Below are 22,934 nucleotides of genomic sequence, written 5' to 3' on the forward strand. Positions count from 1 at the left end.
CAATTAGGTCAGCTCAAACTCTTTAAAATAAATTGATGCCCTATACAATTCAAATTTCATTTTTTTTATTTTTTTAACTAATAGGCTGTTTGTATGGGCTCGTCTCACGGTGAGACGGTGTCATATAAAACTTGCTGATGTATGTATTGGTCGGGTAAAAACGAGTTCATTGGATTTTCTCACATTTTGGGGTTTTATTGGACCCCCAATATTTTTGGTCATAAAACTTATTTTCATTAATCAATTTCTAATTACAGTTAACTGATACAGATTAATCTAATAAATAGATCATGGATAAAAAAATTACATTTCTTGTTTTGTCCCTACAAGTTTTATGAACAAAAAATGTACCAACAAAATCATGTTTAAGAAGAAAAAAAATATCCTCTCTATTTCAAAGAAATAGTCTCCAGGTGAGTAAAAGTAATAAAAAAAAAGTATACTTTATTGAAAAAAAATAAGAGCGATGTTTGTAGGAAAAGATAAGTTAAATATATGGATATTAAAAGAAAAGTTGGGTTGTGACCAAAAAATTAAAACAAAAAAAAATAAAGAATTTGTCAAAAATTAAAGCTGATTTTCCAAAACAGCAAAAAAAATTGTCTGAGCCCAGGTTCGAACTGGGGACCTCTAGTGTGTGAGACTAGCGTGATAACCAACTACACCACCCAGACATTGTTGTTTGCATATTCATATGTAAAAGAAGTCAACAATTTACTGTAAATAAAGACGAATAAATAAATAGGTTTGAGAGTTGAGGTTTGACTCTCATATAATTTATAGCAATGAAATTTTACACAATCACTTATAGATTATAAAAATGTGTTCTTTTATATTTGTGAACTGTAAAATAATCACTCATTAATATTAATAAAAAAAACTTTTAGAGCAAGTAGGGTATTATTATTTTTTATCACATTAAATTAATGTAAAGTGGTATATATTGGTGTAGAAAATAGGCTCAATCAAATTATCTATAATAATCAATCAGCACAAATGAGTTATTTATAAACGGATTGTTGCAAAAAAAAAAAACAATAGTAACTGTTAACATAGTTGAATATAGTCGGGTAAATAATAGACTAAAAAATATTTCAAAAATTTTTTTTTATCGAGTAATAAACATTGCTAATTAGAAAAGAAAAAAGCAAAAAAAGTAAGACAAAAACACAATTCATTTTCAAAATAAGTTGGCAAATTAGCTTCTTCAAGAGCTGGTAAGCCCTAGTTGGTCTACGATCCCAATAGAAATCCAACCGTATATAATATCGCTTTTCAAAAGTAGAATAACATGGGTTGATCGGGCGTTTTGTTTTTACAAAGATAAGAATGCATATAAGTGACCCGCCAAATCACTAAATGAAAATTCGATACGTTGTCTTAAAATAGAGTATGAATGTATGTAATGTACGGAAAAGTTTGTTCAGACATTAATGAATACTTTGGCAAGAATATTACACAAATAGAAAGGCAGCGTTTTATTCAACAAGACAGCATAAAAAAAACTTTCCTAATTAAGAAAGATTCACACTATACATCCATTTTTGCTAAGTGCTTCAGTCCAATTTTAGTAGCAATCGAAGAACGAATTTTCGCAGTTTACCATAAAAACTCACATTCGTAAAAACACATTTTTCCGTTCTACTAGTTTGAAGACGGAATTTGAAACCTTTGCATAAACCCATTTCGCCCCAGTGGTCTCTCGAAAAAAATTCACTTACTCATTTCAGATACAACACAGTTAATACGTAGGAGGATCCGGGTTGAATAACACCGACTCCCTCCAAATTAGCTCCTTGATGTGCTCCTCGGTGAAAGATGAATGCTCAAAATCAAAATTGAAGGGTTGTTGGCAAACGGGTTCTTCGTTTATGTCGTGTAGAGGGGCAAGGTAGGGATGACGGAGTGCCTCACTTACTGAAAAATACCGAAAAAATAAAGGAGATACGCGTTAACTTGGAAGCCAACAAGTGATGATTTGCATTAGCATATAATTCAGAAAATGAATGTAGGCATTACCTGTTATTCGCTTGCTGGGATCAAAGACGAGCATTTTATCTAGTAAATCTAAAGCCATAGGAGAAGCATTTGGGAATTTAGCCGTGAAAGATTGCTTCGGATGCTGTGGTAGCTGTCTAACATATCTTCGAGCATGGTCACTCTGTAGGAACCCTATACTGGCATCATCGGGTGAACCTATGAGCTACAATAGACAAAAGACCCAAAAATATCATTACATTTTTTCCAACAATGGCAAAGTAAGGATTTTACGTTATTAGTATAGACAATCCAGGCAGCCTTACCCTTGTTATTGATAACCGAGAATCACATAACATTACGACAATGTGAGAAGCAACAGATATTTACTATCATATTTCTTCTATGACTAGAAAGATCGTTTGTTTCGAATAAGAACCTACCTCAGTAATAAGTTTAAGTTGATGAATATAATCCTTTCCGGGGAAAAGGGGTTCTCGGGTCATGATTTCCCCAAGTATGCATCCAACCGACCAGATATCAATTGCCGCGGTATACTCTGAACAATTCAAAAGTAATTCTGGTGCTCGATACCACCGGGTGACAACATATTCTGTCATGAAATCGGTTTCAGAAGTTGTTCTGGCAAGTCCAAAGTCTGCGATTTTAAGGTCACAATTTGCGTTCAATAACAAGTTGCTTGGTTTCAGATCACGGTGCAGCACATTGGCGGAGTGAATGTACTTCAAGCCTCGTAATATTTGATAAAGGAAATACTGCAAATGCATCAAACTATTAATCATTACTTGGTTGAAATTTCACAATTCAAGGATACAAGCAAATGCTAGCTAGAAGACAAGCACAACCATTTAACTATCAACATGTAGACTAAAATCTATAGTTGTTCATTCGGGCATCGGGTTTATTTCGAGTCAGGAGTTTCAGGTCGGTTCAGAATGGGGTTCGGTTATAAGTTCAGGTGAATATCGGGTCAGGACTGTTTTGAACACCTCTACTAAAAACAAACATCAAACATGTAGAAGTCTCCAACTACAATTTCTAGCAAAGCAATTGTGCCATAGACAAACATGTGGATCCAAATTCATGACTTGACTACAATTATTTGTTAAAATGACTTGCTATGATGAGCCTCCTACTATGAGTCTCCAACTACTGAATGAAAAATTACTCGAAGAAATGATAAAGATATCTTCCATATTATCAACTTGTAGAAGTCTACAACACATAGGCTATGAGATGTTCATGCTTTTACTAAAAGAAAGAAGCTTTATCACCACTAATTACAAGTCTTTTGAACAACATTCCATTGCCAAAGTCGTTACATGGCTTCCACCTAAGCGGGATTTGGGGATCAGATTATGCAACCTTACCCTTTGTAAAAAGTCTTCTGAATGATGACCATAAAAAAAACTATGCACAATGCTACCACTAAATCAGGCCTAATTTTAAGAGTAAAGTTGTTTGTAATACAAATTGGTTAGCTTTGGGCAAAATCAGACTATTAAAGGGGCTGTTATTGAACATCAAGCATTTCTTACAAAGACACAAAATAATATGCTTTTTGAGTTTGCACGATAGGTTAAATCAGTGTCCAAAACATTATTTCATACCCGGCAATGATCATCAGTTAACCCCTGGTTGGATCGTATAATTTGGTGAAGATCGGTATCCATCAATTCGTTAACCATATAAACATCATTGAAGTTCTCTTTCTGTGGAGGCCGTATTATGTCCCGAAGGGAAATAACCTGTGCCAGGAAGATAGATTGACGATGAATACGTTACACTTTAACATACCTTAAAAACCCTCTACAAAGATTAACACATAGAATCAACATAAGCATTCCATCCTCATTATCCGCGGAGGAGCATAACCCATATGGAAATCTTACAATTTGAAGTACTTAATTTTATTCTATATATACTCATGTAAGGAAGTAGAGGGCTAAATATGAATATGTTCTGCATGATAGTTTCATAGTTTTATTCTATATATACTCATGTAAGGAGAAAAACACGGAGTAAAGAGAAAACAATAACTTATGAAATAATCGAAGCATTTGAACTCACATTGTCATGGTTCATGTGGCGAAGTAGTTTGATTTCACGGAGTATTCTTTTGGCGTCTATTCGGTTATGAAATGCCTTGCTGACCTTCTTGATTGCAACTTCTTCTTGAGTCTCTGAATTGACTGCAGCACTGTAGAGATTGAAATAAAAAGTTTTCGTTAGCACATTCAAGCAATCAATAGGAGAGAACCATTGAAGAATCATGTTGAAATTGAGCTCCGAAAAGGATAAAAGCATATGATCTTCTACCATCATCTCAACCTGTAAAACTAAAATCTTCATATTCTTTTTCACTCGTGCGCTATATCTCGCCCTCTTTTTAAATCCCAACATTGTAACTTTACGCCGTCCTTATCGGTGCACCAATCATACAACAATGAATTTCCTTAGTTTGTCTCCCTTATGCCCATTTTTATTAAGCCATTGAGATATAATTCTTAGATTTTGGGTTATTTAAATAAAAAATGAGAGATCAGACGTGGGTTATTTCTCCAACACTCTCCATTACATGTGAGCCATGTTTTCAATTAGGCGAGAAGGTCATCCTGCTCGAAGCTACATGTTTTAGTCAATGATCAAGATTTTTGTTTCCAATTAATCGGATATCGTCGACTCTGATACCATGGACGTTCTAACGTGTAAGTTAGTTTTGCAACACCCTCCCGCAAAAGAAATTATAATCAAACACATAGCACATACAAAGACAATCCCCCCACCCCCCACCCCCCATCACCACACTAAATGAAATTTTATCAAATCCAACCTATGTAAGCAGTTAAACAAGTCCATAAACAGAACATAACTCCTCAAATCTTTAGTCCCAAACTTTCATCTATCATCAAACCAAGCATGTAAGTAATCACTAAAGCTATATCCCAAATTACCCACTAAATTAATTCATCAAATCATCAACAATAACGAACATAACTACCCAATAATTGAAACTTTCACAAAAAAACCATATGAGGTCAGCTACATCACACAAAAAATCAACTCAAATAACATTAAGTAACACAATTTGAATATAAAAAACCCCATTTGAAGACTAATAAATTGATCGAAAGAAAAGGGGGAAAGGAGAACTAACCACACAATACCGTAAGCACCACGACCAACCGGACGAAGAGGAGGAACATATTTACTAGAAACTTCGAATAAGTTTCCATACAAATTATACTGCACATATCTTCCTCCATGAGTAGGCACTCCTCTCATATTCTGCTCCATTTTTTCCCCTTTTTCTCTCTCTACAGTTCACTATGATTCAACTAAGAGAGAGAAAATTTGATGAAGAAGATGTGAATTGAAAAGGGTATATAAAAAAGAAATGGATGTTTTTGGGTTTGACTCTTCTTCATCGATGGGATTGGTCCCTCTGTGCTTGTTTGGCAAGTCTAGACAGTAGGGGACAAAGAAGAAAGAGGAGAGAGAGAGTTGTTGAAGAGAAATGATTTGATACAAAACCGTCCTCCAATGACCCTACTAGTATTTTAGGTTAATCATCTAATAATGAAAACTTTTAGTTTATAAACTTTTTATTTTGAAATCGTTTTACGTAAAATGGTCTTATATAAGAATTTTGTGTTATTTTAAAGTATGAGAGAATTTGATTACTTAAAACACCAAACTAAGTTAAATTGCCCCATGGTCATATTATAGGTGTTTATTTAAAGCGATTTCAGCTCAGATTTTTTAGATCGAGTTTAAGTCAGGTAATGTGTCCACCTTAGTCTTTACATAATTATAAATTTGTTCTTAAAATTGGATTAAAATTAGAACCAAAAATAAAATTAGGTAAATATCAAATCGCTAAGTATCGAATACCTGGTATCTCATTTGTTTCATGTTTTGGAAGATACTCGTAGTCGTATCGAGTATTGAGACTTGAGAGAGGACGCGTGAAATTAAGTAGACTTATAAGGTTGACTTTGAACACCCTTTTTTAAGGAGAAGTAGGTCTTTACTCGGAGCTAAGACTAAGAGGAATGATAATATTTGTCAAGAAATTTTGCAATATTTGGTAGGAAACTTTTATCACAAATTAGACTGACTCATTATACATTTTTTAAAATATTATAAGTAGGTATTAAAAATGATTAAGTTGATATTTAAAATATTAAAAATAAACATTAAGGATACGGTAAGTAAGCATTAAGGATAATATAAGTAGGCATTAAAAACACGATAAATAGACATTAATCTTTAATGGGTTGGGCTTATAATACGTCTCTCAAAGAGATAGTCTCTGAAGAGACTAGCTAAACTTTTATAGGTGTGAATGTACCATACTTCTAGTGATATTGAATGTTTTGAAAATTAATGCTTGACTATTATTAATTTCAAAACAAAAAAATTTCAAATTAAATAATTCGAAAAAACTCAATTGAAAATTAGTAAGTTATAATCGGAAAATATTGAATCAAACTCATAAATCAAAGATGACCCAAAGCTAAATATCAGAAAATATTGAATCAATACAATCATAACTTTAATTTGACTATTTTAACTTTTTTTTCATTTTTCAATTTCATATCATCATTTTTTTAGTTAGGACTTAGGACTCACATTTTTCTTATCAAGTTTTTGATTTTTGTAAATAAATATAATGATAACAATTAAAGTAGAATAAACCCAAAATTAAGTCGGGATTTCAAAGCCTACTCAAAAACATTATACCATTTTTCACTCATTTATGAAATGAACAAATAAAATTCTGTCATTATTATAAATAAGATATCTTATGCCTTTCACAAATAAATAAATAAATTAATTAATTGAAAGACATATAACATTTACAATAGCATCAACATTTCATTCCCTGGTTGGCAACATATTTTATTAGACCATACAATTTGGTTGGCTAGCAATTAGCATTACTAGATTGACTAACGTAGAAATAATAGCAGCATCAATCTTTTAGCTGGTGCAAAATTATTTGAAGCGTAGTTTGCGCATGCTGCATAATTTTAAAAGCAGCATTCACACGTAATGGATGGATGGCCTATCATTAAAACAGCCTTTACGAGTCGAACTATAAGCGGACAGATGCTCGTGATTCTCGAACATACTAGAAGGATTACGAGCATCACGTGCAAAAGCAGAGGCCGATGATGGATATGAAATCGCAAGTTCCATAGGTTGCCATGGCTACTACCTCTGATAGCAGTTGATGTTGTCAGCTTGTATTGCCTGGCTATATCTGCGTGACCATGTCAGCAGTCATCTGTTCGAAAGGGAGGAGCTTCCGCATTATTATGTAAACAAGTCACAACAATAACATGATCATGCATCATTCATGACGATGTGAACGGCTTAGAGCTAATACCAGACACTACGTTATTCTAATTACCAATTTGCCATATGCATGAGGATACCGTGAACTCAATTGATATCTTACATTCCGAACTAACATTTCGGGCATGTTCCCTTGGCCTCTAGGACCGGGGGAGAACATACCCTTACGGCAAACCATTCACTGACCATGAAAGTGAAGGCCGGAGGAGAAGGATGACAGATAATGGCTTCGGTATCAAGCCATTTAAACGAAAATGCAATATTAAACTTCAAAAAGGTGCCAAGTCGAAACGCAGTTCATGAAAAATGTGCAGCGTAAACAAAGAAAGGTAGGACAGCGTAAAACAAACACGACAAACGAATTCGTTCCCAAGTTAAAGCTGAACTCCCTTTCTGTTTGTTAACTGTGACTTGAATGAAATTACTATACGGCCAGCAGAATTTGTTTCATCGAAATAAATGGCAAATTCATCTCAATGAAAATATATTAACGGCCCGTTTCATTAGTGGTATTAAATGGTGGTATTGGGAATGATTTATAGTGTAAAATTTCATCAAAAGTTTCACATCATTCCCATGGTAATAAAGCTTTGATGACAAAAAAAATTCTCTTTTTTACAAATTTTCATTACCAGAGTTTATTACCACCTATCAAAATGGGTCTTAAGAGTAATCAAATCATAATACTAAGCAATCAGTATCGAGATATATGATGCAACCAAATCAAAGATCAACATACTGAGCCGAAGGACATAGTAAAGACTCTACCATTGATGCATTAAGGAAGAAAACGATGACCGGTTTTACCTAACAGGCAACACCTTTCACAGGTAGGGAAAAGCTGCTTCCTTCTAGGAGCTCTGCTCAAGTTTACGCACCAAATGCAAGTTCTATTGCACTCCAGATGCTTGCAATCTTCTGTACCATTTAGGGACAGCATATTAAGCAAACTGGAAAATGAACTACAATTTTGGCATGTTCACATATAATGCATAAGTATGAGGGATGGTACATCGAAGTGCCGAAGTTGTGTCATGAAGAAAATGCATTTTCAAGTATTTGTGGTGGATAAATGAGACCGATATGAATATTGCAACAAAATATAGAAGCAGCGAGGTTCCACACAATAAATAAGCAAATATCTATATATATCATTATCATAATATTGTAGTACATAGGTATAAGGCTCAGGCACTCACTCAAAACACATATATAACAAATTACAAGATAAGCATAGTAACATGCCCGAGAAGATCTCATACATTTGCTCTTATAGCAATATGAAAAAACATACCTAGACCTGTTTATACACATGATTTGCAATAGTCTAGTATTCATCTCACAAGTTGCTCCTCCATCTTGTGCTTTTTCGGAGGATCAAAGACACTGCCTGACACTCTTAGATTACCAAGCAATGCATCGCGTCCACTCAACACTATATGGAAAAATCCGTCGACTTCTTTTGCTAGAAGATCTAATCCTGATGAGAGCTCATCCATGTTTCTCCTTAGTTCGACAACAGACTTTTGTACTGATTCTGATTTTGTAGGCTCCACACCTTCCTGAAACACGGAATACACTTCACTCACACTTGTAGAAACTGCTTCCAATTCTTTAACAAGAACATTTCTATCACTCAAAACTAGATTTCTAATTTCCCCAAAAACACATCTCTGGAGATCATTAAACGCCTCACCCCACAGGTGCGTCCCTGTAACATGCAAGTCTATCAACTTCTTATCCGAACCAGTGAAAGCAGACATGAACGCACTGCAGACAAACAAAGTTTGCACCCTGACTCCGTACATAGCGCGCATCAAAGTCTTTCCCTTGGCTGAGTTCTTAACCTTGGGCAATTCTAAAGATTCCGTCAACTTGTCAATTATAGCAAAACAATTATCAATTCTGGGGTTCTTCGAGCCAATGTGTTGCCTCCAACTATCAATTGAAGACTTGGCTTTCGAGGATCCACTTTGTTCCAAATTACGCAGAACACAATGCAGCAGGAGCTGCCCTTGACTTAGGCGTGATAGCTCAGAGCTTAAAGCGATGCAAATATCCAACAACTTCACACTATTGTCCAAATAGACATCTATCCATTTGTCATCCCAATCGACTACAGGAAGTCCAAGTTCAGTTATCAGAGATTTGATATCATTGTGTGTCTCAGAGAGCAACTGTACAGCTAATAGCATCCAAGAAACACTAAAGACATCATCTTTGCACTTTGGAACAAGTTTCCTCAACCTTCCGGCCAAGGTTTCTTCAAAGTTATTTAGCAGGGCTTGCAATTTAGGGGAAAGATAGGAGCCTTTAGGAAGTATCATCCGGAAAGGGTTTCCATGTGGGAAGAACGGCCTATGTGGCTCTTGTGGGCGACTCATTACTCAACTGAAAGCAACAAATAACACAAACAACTAGCAATCAGAAACAAGAATATCACAGTATATACCATAGACTCCATCTGAATCAAGTGTATGCTACAAAGAATCATTTAGACATGACGAAACTCAACCAACATGTCAGGGGAATCTAGGCTTGGGAATGCTAAAGTACTTTGGGGCATTTGATTAAAAACATATAAATATTGAATTTCGTAACACATAACACCAAAGGATGGTAGCCAAGTTAAGGATGGTAGCCGAGTTGGTTCGGCACTATCAGAAGAGTTTCCAGTCTACCCTATACACTACCCTTCGTGTATTCTGGATTAGCCACAGCAACTAGTATTCATACACTATGCTTCCTAATCCTAAACTCTCAAATTAGGAAACAGAATCATGAATTACAAGCACCACGAACCTATATCTAACCTGAAACTTTAAAATTAATCCTTTACAGTTTACCCTAAATTCTCAAATTGTTTATACCAACTCGATCCAGCCAAGTCAACCCTAATTACAAACAAAAAATTTCAATTCAATTCGAACATCCAGCAAACATAGACTGACTCACAACAATTCCACCCCAAACAATCAAGAATCAAACTCATTTCATACCTAAAATTCATCATTTAACAAAACCAAAAACACCAGATCTACAACAAATAACTAAAGAATCACCAAAATCAACAACAAATATCAAAAATCCACAACAAATCTAACAGATCTAACAAATTCAACCACAAAAAAACACCAAAAATCAATCTTCAAAACAAAAACCCTAAATTCAAGATTCAAACGAACAACGTACCAAAAACCACACAAACAAAGAAACAAAAAGTAATACAAACGACAATTCAACAAATACCTATAAGCTGTAAGAGAACCGGCGTAAGATTGATAGGATGAACGAGGAAGAGAAAGTAGTTGTTGAAAAGTACAAAGAAATGGAAAAGAGAAACGATGATAAGAATAAGAAGATTAATATTTTTCGTGGTGGTTGTTTGTTGACGATGTAGTAGGGCACCGTAGCGAATAATCGTAGGGTGGGGATGGACTTTTATAAGAAGATGATTGTGATGAAGTAACACGTGGACGATAATGAGTGAATTTAACGGTTAAGATTTTTTGAAGTGGAAAGAGACTCACGTTTTTTAGTGTGTTTGTGTTTAGAATATTCTGGCTTCTACCACTTGAAGGGTGGTGGAAAATTCCTTCTTTTAACGAGTTTTAGGGAAAAATACTGTCTGCCGAGTACGACCGAGTAATCTATACACGTATAATTTATGTACAAATTTTTATATGAGCATTGTTATCAACTTATGATCGAACATCTTTTTGGGTGATTATTTTTAATTAGCTTATTATTATTTTTTAATTTGATTAAGCTTTAATGAGTTGAATTAAAAGATGTTTCTTAGAAAGATGGTTTTATAAATTAGAGTAATTGTATCAGATAGAATGATATAAATTTAGTTTATTTTAAAGTAATTAATTAGAGAAATTGACTAATTATATGGGTCATTTTATAATGAGACAGTTTATTATTATTATTATTATTATTATTATTATTATTATTGTTTAAGATTGGTTTTATTGCGAGACAGATTTAAATTAAACTAAATAGTCTAACTAAATAATTTAAACCATTAATTTTATATATTTAATACTAAATTTTTAATTTTAGGCTTTTTGTATGGATTTATTTCATAATACAATTGTTGCATATAAAATTTCTTTTTGTGTTTGGTTATCTTTAACCAACTCTTTTTGTATGAGACCGTTTCATCGTAAAACAGGTTCATCAAAATGCACATTAGTTTAAACTAAATAAAATGGGTTGGATGGAGAATTAGTGATCTAACAAGTAGTAGATTTGAAGAAAGTGGGCTTTCTAGAGTTCTAGACTTTTAGTTGGACTAAAACAAGGATACCACTTACTCGTTGTGGTTGATGCTTTAGAGGCAAACTGGCTTTGTATAGGAGGAATGACTCTAAGCTCTTATTTTGTTTGCAATGCTTCAACTCATTATAGATGTCTTGTTTATGTTTTATTTTTAAAATTTTAATTTATAAGAAAATATAATTAAGTAGAATTTTATTTGATTTGTCTTAATGTTGATGTTATTAATAAGCTTTTTAAAAAATTTTACTTATGTTTAAATAAAAATATTTAGGATTGAAATAGTTCATTGAATAGCATGCAAAAAGTAATCATTTACAGTGAGTTGGAGGAAGTATAATACTTGATGAATTTTTCAAAATTATTCGTGAAAGTGTTCTTTAGTGCATGTCATTCATTGACGATATTGTGCATGGAGTGAAAAAGTCAATGTAAGGCTAGAGCATTATATTGGAGGGTGACTCTAAAAGGAAAGGGTTGATTAAGTCGCTCTTAAGCATAGTAGTAATACTTAAGATGCAATTTTAGTGGAAAAGAACAAGTGGGATAACCTTAGGCGACCGTTGGTAGATATCTTTGCCTTGGTTATTGTTTGTGCCTTTATGATTGTTATATATATTTCTTTAGTTTATGATATTTGCCTCCCAGTTGTGATGTCTTGCATTGCCTTGCTAATTTTTTTCATTTGTATGTATTTCTTGAGTCGAGAGTCTCATTGGTCGCATCCTAATCATAGCTATATGAGGAGATATATTAGGTTTGATGATGATGTTTGGTTAGTGATATTAAATAATGATGATGGATATAGTTTTAAATTTCATAAAATGCATTATGCCATGTTTATGGTTGTAGAGCTCTTAACCTCGCATAAGAGAAAACTGATAGACTATATAAATATCGTGTGGTTTCATCAATCAGTTTAACGTTTTGGTTGAGTTGATTACTTGACATGAAATTGGCCGTAAATGACAAATTTGAGGCTCAACATACTTCATTCTATGTAGAATTTTAGACATAAAGAATATGTTGATGGTGCTTTTGAGTGGCATAAAAGTTCGTCTTGTAGATGATGATGCAGGTCAATAGGTGGACATTGGTTGTGTAGAGACTTCAGTTCAGTTGTAAAACCAACAGCTATTCATAATGTTCTTAACCTGACATTATCCAAAAAGCGACCCATTCATCAATAGATAGTCAAAATTGCTATTTTTCATGATAATCGACCATTAGCTAAACTTTTAATTGAACTGCTTCTTTAATATGGAATCAAAAGTTGACGTAAAAAAAAAATCATGAGTTCATAACGAAATCTCGTATGAGGAGGCTCATAATAAAGAATATAACTTATCCTGAGATTTCAACCATTAATTTTAGCTTTTAATTGAGTTGATTTCTTAACAATAACTACTTGATCAATAATAAAGTTCAAAAATTGTGTTATTTTTAGTAAAGTGACACATATATCTTGTAAGTTCTCTTGGTAAACAATTTCGTGTAAGGTTTTTGCAAATTTTGGGTAGAAGTAAATCAAAACATGTAGTTGATTCGGGATTTTAATTTTCTTATTCAAGTAGCCTTTTTCTATTTTTAGATTATGTATTTTCTTTTGCCTAAAATTCAGGCATATTATTGAATGGATTACTTAGTAATTAAACCTTTTTAGAGTATATTTGACCTCCCAACATATTTAAAAGTACACGTAGAGAAACAAAAAAGGATGCAAGTGACATTTAATTTAAGAATACTAAGTTTGTAAAATTAGGGACAAAAAAGTTGTAAAAGTACATTGCTTTTTAGTGCATCTAATATTTTTTAAATAAAACGTTTTACTTCATATTTTATATTGAAATATAGAAAATTAAAGATTAATTTGCTACGAGGTTTATTAATTTTAGTTTGTTATTTAGCTAGGTGAGCAATATATAAAGGATTTTTATTATTTTTACAATCCTCTATTATATTGATGAATGAACCAAAAAAATGCTTTATTTTAATAAAAAAAAAAAGATTTCAAATACAACTAACGATAACAAAAGGAAAAATTACCAAGGCTCATTTGAGATTTTGACACTCATATCTAATTTCAACTCATGACTATTTTATTTGAATAAAAAGTGAGAATTTAGGTTGACTTTTTTGAGTTATATCTTTAAGTTATTTGATTTAAAATTTATTAATATTGAATCATAATCAGTATATAATATAGATTACTGATGTCCTCTTAGTTTACTTTTTAGTGTCCTTAACCTCTTGCTCTTATCGTTTTCTTTTTATTAGTTCTTTGTTTTCTTTTGTAGTAGTTCTACCTTTATTTGATGGGCCTTTAAGTTATCTTGCACGTGTAACCACGTCTCTTTATCTTCTTCGAGCGGGAGGACTCCTTTGGCCGCGCTCTCTTTTATGAGTATGAGATGTCGCCGTCTTTCCATTCCCAAACCCTGGCCTTAGTTTTTCTAAGAGCAAAATATACTGGCTAGGATGATACTGATAATGATATAATATAGATCAAATGATAATTGAGTTGATTCGATACTCAAACAAATAATAAACTCTCAACTCACCTCATACTATTATCCTAAATCTGCTCATGTCGAATAGTGTTTAAAATGTGTTGCCTTTTAAAAATCTAACTAGAGCTCGATCTGATCCACAAAAGTGGTAGCTTAATAACAAGTAGGCTCATTACCAATATAATTCCTAATAGTATAAAGACCCTGATTTTGTAAACGAATTTAAATTGAACCGATTTAAAAATAAATTTGTGATTATACTAAATTAATACGAATATAAGATCAGATTTTAAATAGACCCAAAACACTTACATCAAAATCTACCGATAACCAAAGAATTTATAAATCCAAAAAATTTAGGCAGAAAAACAATAAATTTCCAACACGTAACTGCTAATAAAGCTAATATTATGACTTGGCGTAGCAATTTACATTGTTGGTTTATATTCTTTAAGTAGGAATAGGAGGACAGATAATATTGAACTTTGACAAATACCTGCTTTTTTGAAAAGTAATTAGGTATGCCAAATTATAATAAACTACTACTAATATAGTTATACCAAGAATAAAAAATTAGGTCTTATTTCAGTTATAGTGCTACAATCACCTTTTAGAATCTTTATTTCAATTTTGACCTAATTTTTCCTTTTTTAATCCTACTTCATAATAAAAAAATAGAAACTCTCATGTGAGATTGTCGAAGCCGTGCGATTGGCCTAGACCTTGTAAATCTTTTTTTTTTATATTCTAACATACCAATTTAAAGACTTAGAAAGTCAATTCTAAAACATAAAAGACCAATTTAAAGACGCATTTGGATATGACTTTTTTATTGATATCAGATTAAGATTAAAGAATATCTACAAGCAAAAGACGAAAGAGGAATCAATCCTCCTAATACGCAGTGAAGATCGAACTCTTATCACAAGTCACAACAATAAACACATTAGCTAATACTCTCTTTGTCCCTCCCATTATACACAACTACACAAGTGTCTATTTTAATTCAACCCACTAATTTGACACTCTTTCTTTGTTAGCAATTGTCTCATTCTTTTTCTTTTAGGGGGTGTTTGGTTGGGGAAATGAGAATTTGAGGATCAAAAGGTAAGATTGAGATTGAGATTGAGATTTATTTGTTGGAAATTGTTAAAATAGAAGTATAATCTAAACCCTTGTTTGTTTCGTATATGTGAGAATAAAAATGGGTATAAATTATAATTTTACTATTTTGCTCTTTATAAATAAAATAATATTGGTAGATTTTTTTTATTAGATATAAGTAAATTAGTCTTTTTGCTTTCATTTTAATTCTCGGCCCCTATTACCAAATACCAACCCCCACATGGTATTATTTTCTTGGAAATTAAGGGGTTAAAATTTCAATCTCAATCCCACCTTTAATCCCCAATACCATTAAATATACATCAAAAATAAAAAGATTTCGATATAAATTCAAAATCCTACCCTCTAATCCCACATACAAAACACTCTATAATCTCATCTACAAATTTATACGTCTCTCCATCTTAATTATTTAATTCTACCATCTACCTGTTTTTAATCTCATTTTTCAATCCAATTTCTTTTCGATTAAATTTCATCCATTTTGAAAAATTTGAAAAAAAGCATGTTACTTAACTCATTTCCCAGAAACAGCACAGTAGTAATGGAGTAAACACTAAACAATACCAACATATTGTTAGACTGTCAGATATGGATTATTGTATTATATTACAATAAAATAAAAATTCAGAATTAGGTTATAATTAAGTGTTATTAAAAATAATGGAGATAGAAAGACCATTAAAAAGCAAGTTGGTACCACCAACAATGGACAACCAATCAAGTTCAAATTATAATTACTATCCATTAATACCATTCACATGCTTTTGAATTGTCAATGCCAAATGCAAACAAATACAAATGTGTGTATACACTGCATTCTAATTAAGGCAACCACATGCTACTATAATAAAATATGAAAGACGGTCTCTCCAAAAGACATATTAGATATACAGGTTAAATAGCTTAATTTATACAAATTAAAGAGAAAATAAAAATATGGGCTTCTTGTTTCGAAGTCATCTCTATAAGAGACGGTCTCTCACAAGAATAGCTGAATAAAATAACATATCGTGAGAGGAAATGTCACAGTCAGTAGCAACTTCAAAGGGACACTGTTACTCTCTAGTCCCACTCATTTTGAATCACGTTGGATTACGATGCGAGAGCTTTTTCTACTAAATAATGCAAAATGAGTTAAAATGAGGGGAAATGTCAATGATAGTAGTAATCTCAAAAAGACAATACTACTTTTCAGTCCCACACATTTTCAATCATATTGGATTAGAATTTTAGAATGCGGGAGTTTTTCAACTAAATAATGAAAAATAGATGAAAGCGAAGAAAAATATCACTATCACTAGCAATCTCAAAAAATTCTCACTCATTTTAAATCAGATTGGATTAGGATGTGGGAGCTTTTTCATTTCCTTAACCTAAGGGAAAACTTATTAAAGTCATTATAATATCTTGAATGAACATCCGTACTATTCCCGTTGTAGTAGGTATCCTTGATATTGCTATTTGCTACCCACATTAAGGTTGTTTTCTAAACTTTTCGGATAGCATAACAGAAAAATAAGATAAAAAATAAATACACGAAAGATATGAAATAAGAAAATATTAAGATGAAAACGAATTTCTATAAAACACAAAGAAATACTGTCCCTATCTTCATGAAACTACACCCCTTGTTTGAAGTGATGAGGTCAATCTTGAGTTTTATGAGGCCCAAGACAAGATAACAATTGTGGACCCCTAATTATTATGTAAAACTGTAAGAATAGGAGTACCAAAAATTGAAAAAAATGAATTTGGTTTAGGCTTATTATAGTTTTTTTGGGATGGGCCCGGGCGCAGGTCCATCTTGCCTCCCTAGGGCCGGCTTTGAAGTGGTAATAATAATTCATAGTTGCAGAATTGGACAACATACAAGTGCATAGAAGATGATGGTTGAGACGAAGAGAAAAAATAAATTTCATATCGGTGTAATTTCATATGGACATAGGACGTATCCCTATCGGTAACGTTCATGTATCTTGTTACCCGATTTCTCGGTTAAATGAAGCTACAACTCTATAAGCTGCCTAATGAGTACATGCTAAAAGGATAGGAATGGATGCATTATAACAAAACATCATAAGATGAAAGACAAAAGACAAACATTACCCAGAAACTGCCAATGCCAGTTAGCAAGCATACCTTTGATGTCAAATTCTTCAAGATGATGGCGCTGGCGGAAAAATCGAAATAATTTAATCTGGTCCCTGGACAGATCATGTTCTGGCATCGACTGCGATGTTCGAAAGCATTGGCCACATAAATAGTTCTTTAGAATGTTCAGTTTTGGCTAAGGAGTGCCCACAATATGGGAAAAGGCAAGACTTTGTGTGTGTGTTAAGGCAACATCACAATGTTAGCTGGTTTGTGGGTCCACAAACTATGGCCATAGTAAGCCATCAAGCATTTGGAGCAAACAAGTGATGTTGATTTACAAGGGTGATACATAAAAATGACAAACTCATAGATCAAGGCTTTGATCATGGTGACCATGACTTTTCTCTAATTAGATTTAGTTAATGCATTTAAATGTGATGTGAACCAAATACGATATAAACAATGTCGCATGATTTGATGATCTCCTCCTGAATCATCATTCTATTTCATTACCCCAATGTCATCAGGTGGGATACCCTTGTTAGTGATAACAACGAGGTTATTTACGATTGAATCTTGGTAGCAAAGCAAACTCACATAATCTCATCCCGAATCGCAAATCGAAAAAGCAAATTATGGTCGATTTTGGGTCATTTTGAACGAATAGCGAACTTAAAGTGCATTAGCTGGCGAATTATTTTACAATGGGGTATAAACTAGGAAGCAATGAATTTCTTTGAAAATAAATTTAATTTTATCCGAAAAAGAAAATGTCTCACTTTACAAATGGTTCCTAAGTATAAGGCAAAATTTACTTGAAAAGGGAGAAAATTGAATGAATAAAAAGGAATATAGTGGACGAAAATATATTACTTGTATAGAGAAATAATGTTACAAGGTGAGGAAAAATGAGGGCATATAATCAATGGATAAACTGAACTTCTAGAATTCGAGTGTAAAAATGAAGGCAGACGGTACCCATTTATGAATTAGCTTCGTCTGTTTGATTGGTGAAGGCGATTATCTCTACTTGTTTCACCCTCGCTTTTATCTGTACTGGCTTCCCGCAAATGCTTAGCATTCGGTTTTATTGCAATCGGCTTCTCTTGTGGATAGTCGTGACTAGAAGTCGAAGATTCCCTCCCGACTCTACGATCCTGTATGTAGTCAATTTAAACAATTGAGAAACTCTTAAGCAATACATCGTATCAAATTATTCGAATAAGTTTAGGGAGCATGTACGTCACGGATGAGCAGATCATCAGCCTCAAGCATATGGATAACATGCCCCATTTTCGGTCTCTTCTGCGAATCGGGGTCAACACATTTGAGAGCAACCAAAAGAATACGTTTCAATGCTTTAGAAGACGGCATCTCCGGAAGTTTAGGATCAACTACTTCCTCTGATCTTCTACTTCCCACCATCGTCTTCAACCAGTCTACCAAATTCACCTACAAACAGTTTTGATTACATTTAGGAAAACAGGGATAAAACAGCGTGAAAATATAAATATAAGGGTCAAATCATAGTGCAATGCAGTAGAGGTATTCAGTCATCGAGTTGATTTCGGGTCGGTTCAAAATCGGATCTTGTGTCCACATTGATTTTTATATAATTTTAAATTTATTTTGAAGTCGGGTCAAGTCAGAATCGGTTACAAGGTCAGATGGATATAGGGTCGTTAGGTTTGTTTTGAACACCTCTTGAATGCAATAACGGTTGCTATCGTGGTAACGACATGGTGATGCGGTCGCCATAAGTCCATAACACCAATTTTCCGCTGATTCCTGAGATATTTCTTGTAACAGCCAAAAATGCGGTTTTTACACACCTTTACAACACGAGACATATACGGTTCTATTAATAAAAAAACCTTTACAACGCGGCCGATGCGATGCAATACTGCCTTGTTTTTGCACTATGGGTCAATGTTAGCGTTATGACGTGGCTTACAAAAATTTACCTCTCCGGGTGGACGGTTGTAGTCAACAGGGTTTCTCCCTGAAATTATCTCCATAATAAGTATTCCAAAGCTAAAGACATCACTCTTCTCGGTCAACATACCAGTACAAGCATATTCTGGAGCTACATATCTGCAATGGATGAATAATTAGTTGACTAACGTCCAACGAATACTCATATTGTTTCACTGATTCTACTTACCCAAAAGTTCCCATGACACGAGTTGTTACATAACTCATCTCGGAACCTAGCAACTTGGCGAGGCCGAAATCGGAAACTTTAGAGTTCCATTGCCGATCAAGAAGTATGTTGCTAGACTTGATATCTCTATGTACAACCTTAGGTTCAAGACCCTCATGAAGATACGCCAACCTATACCCACATATGTGCGGAATCTTTGTCAATAAAACAACTACTCAAACCATGAAAAAGTACAATATCCAAAAATAGACGTGCATACACAGAATTTTTTACCCTTTGGCTGTTCCCAAAATGATATTCATACGGATTTCCCATGTGAGCGGGCTTACTTCACCGACGTCACCATGAAGCCATTGATCCAAATTTCCGTTGTCAACATATTCGTACACAAGCATCCTACACAAGAAACAAATATAATATAAACCAACTGCTCCATTAAACCGGAATCACGAGCCTTGAACTGAAATATAAAAAATAATACCTGTAAGCCCCCTCGACACAGTACCCAAGCAACCTAACAAGATTCTTATGTCTAACACGTCCGATAACTTCAACTTCCACTTTAAATTCCTTCTCAGCTTGACCCCTGGAAATCAACAATTTTTAAACAATTAAGCTAATAAACACAAATGAAAAATCATATTATAATATGATAATCAGCTTAATTGAGTTTATAATTACAATTAAGTACTACAAGCTGCAATAGTAGGTGGGGCTGCAGCACCAGCAAATAGAAGGCCCATATGGTTTTCCATAATTCAATAGTGGAGATACATCCATTACTTAACTAGAAAATGATTGAAGTAGAGAATAAAAGAAATAAGGTTCTGATTTGATATGTAATACAATAATTGAGAAAAGCACAAATTTTAAAAAGATGTTCACAGAGAATTCATTCCACTTTACAGCACAAAATATTATCATAAACAAGTAGATTTGTCAAAATAGTCGATCTGGTTGGTTGGGTTTGACCCAACAAGTCGAGAGTTTATTATCGTTTATTATTTTTGCTATAAAAATATTGAAAAACACCATATAAACTCTTTCGTGAAAAATGACAAAAAGATTCATAAAATCGTAGAGCAATTTTTTTTTTAAATCTTAATTATGAAATTTTGAACCAAAATAAAAAATTAAACTAAAATTAGTAAAAACCTAACTCAAAAACGGCTCGGATTAATCAGATCTTATTTGGGTCGGATTTCTAGGTCATAATATAATTTGGCAAGTTCGGGAACAAAACAAGAACACAAATTCTTAAATGAGATAGTATCATGCTGAAACCACCTCTATTGGACTGACCCATATACATTTAGTGTGTAAACAAGAATAATAGCAAAACAACTAAAGAAAACACATTACACCTCATAGGAAAATGGGAAATGATAACAACTACTTGAAAGCTCCATGCCTGTTTTACATGATTTCAAGTAAAAAAGGAAAACAATCTGTAGAAGCAACCATTACAATCTTGAACACCATTAAAACCTTGGTTGAAAACAATTTCCCATAAAAACACATAATATTTTCCATCAATATTAAAAGGCAGAAATATTGGTGATTAGAGTCAAGCTTCGTAGCTTCCTTCACTGTTTGATTGAATTAAACTACTCTATTTCCGGTCTAAACACCATAAACAAGTATAAACTCCACATTTCAAGCAACAAAACAAAATCCCACATTCCCAAAGAAATCAAAACAAGACAATCCCAATTCATTGACATATACTCATAAATCCCTAAAACAAGCAAACTCATACTCCACATTATAAAGTAATCAATTAAAACCTAAAACAAATACACGTTTTAATATTTCCGATCACAACCCAATTCACTTGCAACAAGACAATCCCAATTCATTGACATATACTAATAAAATCGTGAATTGCACAAGTTTTTAAACTAGTATATTATATAAGAGCCCATTAAATATTTAAATTCGAGTAAAGTTCAGCTGTCAAAATAAAAAGGCCGAGTCTTGCTACAATCTATTAAGTACCCATTTATTCTTTTGACTAAAACAAAATTTTTAATATTTGATTTTTAATTTGTTTTTACATAATTATTTAGCTAACATTCGACTAATTATTTTGCTAATATATCCGCTATTTGGCCCCTAATTTAGGCTCCTGAATCCTGATTCACCTCACCCATACATGATATATAATCAATCAAAATTCTAAAAAGAAACAAAAATACAGTCCCCAGATCCAAAATCAATCAAAATTGAAACAAATACAAAGTTTCTCATGGAAATAAATCAAAACCCAATTTATATCAACATAAAAAAAACACCAAGAAATTCAGAGAAATACAATTAAAACAAACCAAAATCATTGAAATAATAATCACAAAAAAGAGGATTCAGATTTTACCTGTTATTCAACAAATTCTTCACAGCAACTTGAGTATTATCCTGCAAAACTCCATGATAAACAATTCCATATCCACCTTCACCAATCACATTCTCATCCGCCAAACAATTTGTAGCCAATTCAAGTTCTCTCAAAGTATACCACCTCCCCCATCCTAAATGGGAAACTTCAGGACCACCATACGACGTCGTATTATGATTATGATGATGATAACTACCACTATTATTATTACTACTATGATGATTATTATCACTACCATAATTGTAAACATTATTAGACCTCAAACTTTCCCCACTTGACGGAGCCTTATCAGAAAACACAACACGATGTTCAGGTTTTCCGATATCGATCTGGATCTCAGGAGGACCATTGATCTGACGATGATGATGAACGGCAGGGATTATCTCTTGAATTTCCTTAGAGATCGGAGGAGTGACGTCAGCAGGTACAGCATTATTCCCGTTACTGAGCTTATTTTTGTGGGACTTGCGAGAAGTCAAGCATAGAGATAGAAGGAAGAGTAGGAGTACGATTGTGGACCCTACAAAGATTCCGATGACAACCCATAAACGAAGACCGAAGATTGAAGTGGGTTTTGATAACTCTGAGTTTACAAATGCGGCATCGTATATCGACATTTTTAGGTTAATTTGAGTTGTGAGGGGAATTATTAGGGTTTTGCAGCATAAGATAATTAGGGATTTCGTCGGAAAATGGAGGTTTTCCGGCGAGGGAAATGGCGGTGGAGAGAAAGTGATGAGCTGGAGAGAGTGTGAATACTGAATAGAGTAGGAGTGGACAAGAGGAAATGGGTATCGAAAAAGGTTGGAAATTTTTATATTAAATAATTTTAATTTAATTAAATATTTTTCTTATCATAAAAATAAAATTCCTACCGTGGCCAAAAGTCTACCGTACCGTTACTTGTAAATTGTTTATAGCAACAATAATCATACATTCTCGTTTCTCTCCATTTTAATCCAGCTTGTCTTATATGAGACTGTTTTATGTTAAGACG

At 33.3% G+C, this 22,934-nt stretch overlaps 3 protein-coding genes and 1 non-coding gene across 5 annotated transcripts; all 4 read right to left on the reverse strand.

Annotated features, from left to right (window-relative positions):
- Nucleotides 1–600: 600 nt before the first annotated feature.
- TRNAV-CAC (transfer RNA valine (anticodon CAC)) lies at nt 601–674 on the reverse strand. Its single transcript has one exon. It is a non-coding gene; the product is annotated as a tRNA-Val (tRNA).
- Nucleotides 675–1,406: 732 nt separating this feature from the next.
- LOC130811351 (mitogen-activated protein kinase homolog MMK2) lies at nt 1,407–5,625 on the reverse strand. Of its 2 annotated transcripts, XM_057677623.1 has the most exons (6): nt 5,156–5,625; nt 4,069–4,198; nt 3,609–3,746; nt 2,421–2,753; nt 2,020–2,203; nt 1,407–1,917 (listed from the first exon to the last, which is right to left on the reverse strand). In XM_057677623.1, the coding sequence occupies exons 1-6, from the start codon at nt 5,293–5,295 to the stop codon at nt 1,742–1,744; spliced, it is 1,101 nt and encodes a 366-aa protein (XP_057533606.1). In that variant the 5' UTR covers nt 5,296–5,625; the 3' UTR covers nt 1,407–1,741. The 2 variants fall into 2 exon arrangements, with proteins under 2 accessions (XP_057533606.1, XP_057533607.1); XM_057677624.1 differs by lacking the exon at nt 3,609–3,746 and having other exon boundaries at nt 5,156–5,485.
- A 2,868-nt stretch (nt 5,626–8,493) lies between these two features.
- LOC130811352 (protein BPS1, chloroplastic-like) lies at nt 8,494–11,005 on the reverse strand. Its single transcript, XM_057677625.1, has 2 exons — nt 10,612–11,005; nt 8,494–9,753 (listed from the first exon to the last, which is right to left on the reverse strand). Exon 2 carries the CDS (start codon nt 9,744–9,746, stop codon nt 8,697–8,699), a length of 1,050 nt encoding a protein of 349 aa, XP_057533608.1. The 5' UTR covers nt 9,747–9,753; nt 10,612–11,005; the 3' UTR covers nt 8,494–8,696.
- Nucleotides 11,006–16,006: 5,001 nt separating this feature from the next.
- On the reverse strand, nt 16,007–22,739 carry LOC130811353 (probable serine/threonine-protein kinase At1g01540). The gene is made up of 7 exons (XM_057677626.1): nt 21,917–22,739; nt 20,024–20,128; nt 19,816–19,938; nt 19,543–19,713; nt 19,343–19,472; nt 18,621–18,830; nt 16,007–18,535 (listed from the first exon to the last, which is right to left on the reverse strand). The coding sequence occupies exons 1-7, from the start codon at nt 22,552–22,554 to the stop codon at nt 18,368–18,370; spliced, it is 1,545 nt and encodes a 514-aa protein (XP_057533609.1). The 5' UTR covers nt 22,555–22,739; the 3' UTR covers nt 16,007–18,367.
- Nucleotides 22,740–22,934: the final 195 nt, after the last annotated feature.

This window comes from Amaranthus tricolor, chromosome 4, assembly GCF_026212465.1.
Source record: "Amaranthus tricolor cultivar Red isolate AtriRed21 chromosome 4, ASM2621246v1, whole genome shotgun sequence".
NCBI classification, from domain to species: Eukaryota; Viridiplantae; Streptophyta; class Magnoliopsida; order Caryophyllales; family Amaranthaceae; genus Amaranthus; species Amaranthus tricolor.